Below are 7,639 nucleotides of genomic sequence, written 5' to 3' on the forward strand. Positions count from 1 at the left end.
CTTCACATAACACCATGAGAGACATCACCACCACCACATAAAAGGACATCTGCTGTTATTTTTGGCCACAATGTCCAAATCTCAGGAGCAGAGCCTAAATGAGGATGTGATCTTCCTTCCGGTGAATGAGTCCAACCCAGAGTTCCTCCATTCGGAGGTGGAACGCAGTGCCCTGGAGTCCCTTCTCAGAGATGGTCCTGGAGCTTTCTACACCAAACTGAGCGCACATCAAATTGAACCCTTTCTCTCCCCGGAGGAGGTGAACCAGGTCTCCCGCTGGGTGGAGGATCAACACGTGGAGGTTGTGGAAAATGGGGACGTCGGGAGTGAAAGCAGCTCAGGCATGCAGGGCTCCTCGGATCAGTATTTCCCCGAGCTTTCAGACACGCCGGCTCCATGTCTGGAGCTCGGATGGCTGGAGAAGGACAGATGGGACGGTGTGGAGCAAGCCATGGTCTACACCAATCCTCCAGTGGAGCAGGCTCCTCATATCCGTGAGGTGATCAGGAGGCTGCTACAGGGAGCCACCACGGTAGGTACGATGGTCTCCATGACGACAATCTGAATCGGACTTTTGGGACCAGTTTGGTTCATATCACTGGTCACATTAGTGCACAATTTAACAAATTCACTCATTACGTATCATATTTTTCATACAATGCATAATTAAATTGAGGTGTTTTGTTAGTTTAATGATTACTTTAACTCTCGTTACCTTCGAGCCAAACTACTATACTACAACTATAACAATGATATCTTTCCAACATGAAACATTACGAGATTTAGCTTAATTTCTCTAATAAAAAATTGCATTTATATGACAGATTTCAACAAGGCGAGGTATTTAAAAAAGAAATTATATACATATATGCATAGTGCCCTCCACTAATATTGGCACCCTTGGTAAATATGAGCAAAAAAGGCTGTGAAAAATTGTCTTTATTGTTTAACCATTTGATCTTTTGTTAAAAAAAAAATCACAAATATACTCTGCTCTCATGGATATGAAACAATTGCAAACAAAACACAGGTTTATCAAAAAATCTTCACTATGTTTGTATTTGTTGAGCAGCTGATCGCTATCGTAGCAGATAGAATCACAGACAGCACGGTGATCGGGGATCTGCACTCCGCTGCATCTAGAGGTGTTGTTATCTACATCATCCTGAATCGAAGACCTGCACAAGATAACCTAACGCCAAACCAGCTCAAGCACCCGGTTAGTCAAAAAATCTGAACCTCAGCACCATTTAAACAATTCTCCATTTAAACAATTCCCCATTCCCCATAGCAACAGTCACTCTGGCTATTCAACATGTTTAATTAGTCGTGATGGGTAAGTTCCCAGTTTAAACCCTGTTTTTAATAAATAAACAAACTGCACAGCACTACTTGCAGTTGTAATAACCCATACAACATTCTTTTCCCTCTTTAAGTGTCAAAGAAAGGAATGTCAGTGATGTTCCACACAAAGCCAAGAGTAACAGGTTACACGGCATTCATAAGGCAGAATTAGCACTTGGCTGAAAAAAATTAGCTTTTATGGAACTGCAGCTTGAGACTCTAATTATGTCAAACGTATCTAGTCACTGGAAGTAATCGAGCTGATTTGTAAAATAAACAAACATCTAACAGGTTCCTTAAGGGTTCTGCAGATGGTTAAGGCCACTGGAGTAGTCACCAGGTGCCAGGGTGTGACTGTGCCACCTAAATCTGCAGCTGAGGTGCCCTAATGTGTGCCTGATTAAAAAATAAATAAATAAACAATATTATGTTTGGTTTTAAACTTTATAACGTCAACACTAGCCGCATCTCTAGATGAGTGGTTGCTACACACACCAAGTATAAAGATTCCTAATCTCGGTTAATGGTTGGCTAAACCATTCCCGTTGCTCATTTTTATGTCCGAATTGACAAATTGGTCTATGTAGAACCCTTCGACAGAGGTTTTCCTTATCAGAAAGGTTTTTAGGAATCTAAGAGGCTTAACTATCCAAAGAACTCTTGAAGAACCCTTTTTCAAAGTGTGTACACTTTTAGAAAATGTAGTGCTGAATTGGTTGCCAGTCTGGTAGAACTCTACAAAGTGCTTTCCTATCAGAAAGGCTTCCAACTACAACTTTAACTATCCAAAATACACTTTAAGAAACCATGAAGAACCCATTTTCCAGGTGTGTACACAACATTTTTAGAAGCTTTATTAGGTTCTTCAGCTATTCATCTAGGAAACCCTTACATAGTCTATGTAGAACCCTACAACAGGCTTTCCTGATCAAAAAGGTTTCCATTAAGAAATTGGGAAGTGAAGCACCTTAACTATACAAAGAACCCTTTAAACACTTAAAGAACCGTTTCTAAGAAAGTACACTTAATAAAAATGATAACCATTAAAGATTCTATGTAGAACGCCACACCAGAGTGTGTGTTCCTAATCAAAAAGGCTTTTAGGAAGCTAAGAACCCTAACCACCCAAAGAACCATTTAAATAACTATTGGAGAACACTTTTCCTAACCATGTACACTCTTAAAAAATATAGTGCTGATTCAGTTATCCTTCTGGGGGAACATTTAATGATTGTATGCAGAACCCAACATAGCAGAGTCTAGTCCTGTCAGAATGGTTTCCAAGCAGAACGTTTTTCATTTTATTTTTTATTTTTTAATTTAAGACCCCTTGATTATCCAATGGATCCTTGAAGAGCCCTTTTTCTAAGAGTGTATGTATTAACTGGAGAAGTTTGTGGTATAAACTCCAAATCATTAGTCATTATTTTCTTTTTATGTAATACCTAGAACCTGCCAGGAGTTGGTACTTAGTGTAGCTCTTAGAAAGGGTTCTCAGCGACCTTAAAGTGTTTTATGTGGAACCCTTTCTGATAATTAAACTCTTTTTCTCCTGAAAAAAAATGGTTCTTCATGGTCTCTTTGTGCTTTGTGATTAGTCGTTTGTAAACGAGTTGACTCAAGTTGAATGAGTCGGCTCTTTTGGGTGAACATTGGATACATGGTCCGGAATCTTCTTCAGCTTATATTTTAATGAAACTTATGCACTGTCACAGCAGACATGAGAATATACAGTAATAATACTGGACGGAGATGCCTATATTGTAGAGTTTTATATAGAACCTTTAAGTGTTCCTTCACATGTATAAACCAAAGAACCCTAGATGGAACCTTATTGCATGGAATGTATTGGTGTTATTCTCCAAATGCCATTCCAACAACATAACAGCAATGCCAATATCTTGTGATCTGCCCTATTGACAGAACATTATAGTTCGGATTTTGGGTGGAAAGACGTTCATGTCTGCAGATAGGAAGATGGTGGTGGGAGAGCTGAAGGAGAACTTTGTCCTGGTGGATCTGGAGACGGTGGTTCTGGGCAACTACAGGTAGGAGAGATCTTCTGAGGTGACTTCAAGTGGAAGTATGTGTCAAACTTCCAAGCTAGTGGTTGGAAATTGGGACAAAATGTGGTAGAAATAATAATAATTAAAACATTAACTGCGTAAGAGATATTTAAAAAAAAAAAAAATTTACAATAAAGAAGGAACATTTGCTCAGGATTTAGCTTAAGGGATCTTCAGTGGCCCATCTGGACAAACCACTATGGATTCCAAGCAGAAACATTTCAGAGAAACGTTTGTAATCTAATTTACCCTTAAAGAACCCTTTAAAAAACATTTTTCTAAGAGTGTGCCAAGTACCAAGAGCTAAATCTTAAATTCCTGGCTACAGATATTAAGAAGAAAATAATGACCAATAATTTAGAGTTTGTACCCCACGCTTAACTAGTTAATACATACTCTCTTAAAAGTATAACCATTTTTTAAAAGCTAAGAATCCTCAGTTAATTTAAACAAACCCTTAAGGAACCCTTAGAGAAAATTTTTCCCCCCAAGAGTTAATTTCTTCTTAATAGCTCAAACGTGTTTTGGTAAACCATTTTGATACTTGGTTTGAAGAGTTCTTTAAGGACTCGTTGTATAATTAAGAGTTATCATCTGAAATGTTCTACTTTTAACCTTTTCTGATAAGGAAACACTTTGATGTAAGGATTCTACATAGAACCTATAATGATTTTCTCAGAACAACAACCGAATAACCCTTCTTTTTTAAAATAATTTAAAAAAGGTACTTAAATGCAAATATCATGCTTCAACCCCTTGTACTGCACTAGGTAAAAACGGTTTGCCCAAAACCTTGATTCACTTCCTGTTTTCCAGCCTGACCTGGATTGACGCTCATCTACACCGGCAGCTCGTCACTGTCCTGAGTGGCCCGGTGGTGCAGTTATTCGACCGGGAGTTCCGCATCCTCTACGCCGCCTCACTACCCATTCCTGACTCATGGAAAGTTGCCAAGCCCATGGAGCATCCCAAGATTGATTTAGCTCTTTACCAACCAGAACTAAGTACCTCAAAACAAGTGCTGCTTGACTGCCCCTCCTCCACTCCACCACCCTTTGCTGACTCTCCTATAGACTGGGACGCTCTTGGGGTCTTCCAGAAGAGTGAAGACTCTCCAGAAGACCAGGTTTTGCCTGAGTTTTCTGAAGAACCGCCAAAGTTTCACAGAACAGGACCTGACTGGCATACTGAGGCTCCTGGAGCAGGTGTAATAAATCTTCATATCACTGAATGTCAAGATGAAAGCAAGTGAGTGGATCAAGTTTATGATTTTTGGCCTAGTCTATTCTTTAGGTCATAAGATCCAGGGGTGTGGTTTGTATAACACTTCATTAAGGGTGTAATATTGCCCTTTAAGTCCAAGATCTTCGCAAAGTTTCCTTTTAGGAACTCCAGACAGTCCTAAATTTAGCCTTAAGCCAAATAACCACAAAGACGAGTAAAGTAACCCCCTGCGCCTCTCTTATCTCTTCCATCTGCACATCAATACTATGCATGTCTCATGCTATCATTTATCTACGACACAGGTTATATCGTGCCGCCGCTGAGCTGAGGCACATACCAGATCATCAAGCGATGTTTTGGTGAGTCAGAAACTTTCCTGTGTTTTTTTTAAACACTATTTGTGCTTATTCTTGGATTCCTAGTTTGTATACAGTTGTATTTATTTATGTATCATTATACCACAACACAGCAGTTCTTCATTCTGATTGGTCATCTCTGAATCACAGTTTATATTAATGCCCTTGTTCTAATACAACTCATATGGCAGATGCTAGACATAATCCATGCACAGCACAACACTGTTCTGTTTATTACATAACCTTTCATATCTGCTTTTGTAAAAGGAACATGCAAAAACCAGAGAGGCTTCAGTACGGGTTTCTGACAGAACGTGACGAAGGACCGGCCATGTTCAGGTACCGAGACTTCAGGATGGATAGGAACCTGATGGAGGACACTGTGCCCTTCTCACGCACTCACAGACAGGACTGTTTACCAAGTCTGGACAGGAGTTGTGGGGAAAATACCATCCCAGAGGAGACAACGCCTGGGACATCTGCAGCTCCAGTCCATTATAAGGTGCTAGAACACGCAACATAACTGCGTATATTTTCACATTGAATTAGACGACGTGCTAGGCCCTGAAAACCTGACCTTCTCTGAGGGCAGAAACTACACTCTTAAAAATGTAAGAACTTTCAAGGGTCCTTCAAGAGTCATCCAAGTGGAGGAACCCTTAAAGGTTCTAAAACATGTTCTTGGAACTGGAGTGTTTTCATTTCATTTATTTAATCCTAAATTGCTTGAAAATGGTGTATTTAGTTGCTGAAATTCTTTCTTTTTAAATGATACATTCTGAATTAAGGGTTCTTCAGTTGTATCTCTGGGGGAACCCTTAAAAGGTTCTATGCAGAGTGTTTTGGAGGCTAAGAAACCTAAATTATATAATGAACCCTTGAAAATCCCCTTGAAGAACCCTTATTTCAAAGCGTGTAGTAGTAGTAATAATAATAATGATAGGGTACAGTTGTGGAAGTTCCAGACTGGGCATGTGTGTGGTACAAGCTCATCATTTAGTTCATCTGTCTTGATCCACTATATGGCCAAAAGTTTGTGGACATCTGACTGTCACACCCATATGCGGTTCTTCCCCAAACTGTTGCCACAAAGTTAGAAGCACACCATTGTATAGGATGTCTTTATAAGCTGTAGCGTTACAATTTCCCTTCACTGGAACTAAGAGGCTCAAACATTGTTCCAGCATGACGATGCCCCTGTGCACAAAGCGAGCTCCATGAAGACATGGTGTATTAAGGTTGGAAGAAGGTGGAAGAACTCGAGTGTCCTGCACAGAGCACTGACCTCAAACCCACTGAACAGCTTTGGGATGAACCGGAGCTGGAGCTTCCTCGCACAACACCAGTGCCTGACCTCAACCTCACTAATCCTCTTGTAGCTGAATGAACACAAATCCCCACAGCCACGCTTAGTGGAAAGCCTTCCCAGAAGAGTGGAGCTTATTATAAAAATTACTCTGTATTAATCCCCATGGTTTTGGAATTATTGTTCACAAAGCACATCTGATTTTGACGGTCACGTGTCCACATACTTTTGGCAATATAGTATACCTTGGCATACTTTACTTTATGAAGGAATTATATTCACAAAATATATTATAAATTAAACTGCTTTTCCACACAGGAAGTACAACAATTCACCTTAAACAAAAGCATGTAAATATGAGAACTCTTTTCTGACTCTTTTAGAAACCCATTGTTGTGAGTGTTCCTCAGACCGACAGCTCTTGGAGGCTGGGTGATATCCTGAAAAAGATCAGCACTGATCACAGCACCAAGGGCCTGCAGACAAAAATGGCCAACAATACAATCAGCAAATCTAGTCTGGACCTGAGTTCACCAGGGACCGAGACACTGCAGAGGAGCCAGAGTCAGGCCAATGTGCGTCAGACCCAGTTCTAGTTCCTGCATACTTAATAGTACTGGTAGCTTTATTAGTACACTCGTAGAAAAGAAGTCTTTTAAGGGCACTTTGAATGAATAATTGAAGGTTTTAAGCTTACTAAAGCGACTCTAATCTATTACCTACAGTACACAGAACATTTAAAATTTCACCAAAGGGACAACATGGATAATTTTTTTAAAGGTTCCACATTTAACATTTATTTCCATGAGTGTATTTCGGTATCTTACATGTGGGATACAACTGGACATTTTCAATAGTTACATTATTAATGTAATTCTTGATTGTCTTTCTCTGACTTAGTTATACGACAGCTTCCCGATGACGCCAGCTCTAGCCCTGATGAAAAAGCGCAACGATGAGGTCAAATCTTCACTTCTGAGAAGTCCGAAGGCTTTCCAGCCACTATCCAGACCCCGCAGTTTTAGTTTAGGCCTTAAGAGGGACACGTGGAAACCTGCTTTATTCAGACAGAAGAATAACGATGAGGACAAGTGAAGAAATCCCAACCAGATGAGCACAACGTGACGCAGAATATAAAATGCGGTTCTCCTATTAGGATGGGCCTACAAGCTAATTGCACAATGGCAACAATTGTGTGAACACTAGGCGAATACCTTTTATGTTACTAAATGATCGAGTAGACGTGTTAATAAATCACCTGAACTAAAGATGAAGTGCGTGTAATGTCTCAGTAGTATTTGTATTGTAATAAAGTAGTAATAAAGTGAAGAATTGTTGTCATC

The 7,639-nt window shown here is 39.9% G+C and overlaps 1 protein-coding gene across 2 annotated transcripts in view; it reads left to right on the forward strand.

Annotated features, from left to right (window-relative positions):
* The first annotated feature begins 48 nt into the window (after window positions 1-48).
* The window catches only part of fam83e (family with sequence similarity 83 member E), an 8,490-nt gene continuing 899 nt past the window's right edge, over window positions 49-7,639 (forward strand). Inside the window, exons 1-8 of one of the 2 annotated variants that reach the window (XM_053652386.1) lie at window positions 49-532; window positions 1,073-1,219; window positions 3,268-3,392; window positions 4,227-4,658; window positions 4,937-4,993; window positions 5,258-5,492; window positions 6,680-6,871; window positions 7,197-7,639. The exon at window positions 7,197-7,639 is cut by the window's right edge and continues 899 nt beyond it. In XM_053652386.1, the coding sequence (XP_053508361.1) occupies window positions 71-532; window positions 1,073-1,219; window positions 3,268-3,392; window positions 4,227-4,658; window positions 4,937-4,993; window positions 5,258-5,492; window positions 6,680-6,871; window positions 7,197-7,391 (1,845 nt within the window). In that variant the 5' untranslated portion in view covers window positions 49-70 and the 3' untranslated portion in view covers window positions 7,392-7,639. The other variant, XM_053652388.1, reaches the window with a different exon arrangement.

The sequence above is a fragment of the Ictalurus furcatus genome, chromosome 21 (genome assembly GCF_023375685.1).
Source record: "Ictalurus furcatus strain D&B chromosome 21, Billie_1.0, whole genome shotgun sequence".
NCBI classification, from domain to species: Eukaryota; Metazoa; Chordata; class Actinopteri; order Siluriformes; family Ictaluridae; genus Ictalurus; species Ictalurus furcatus.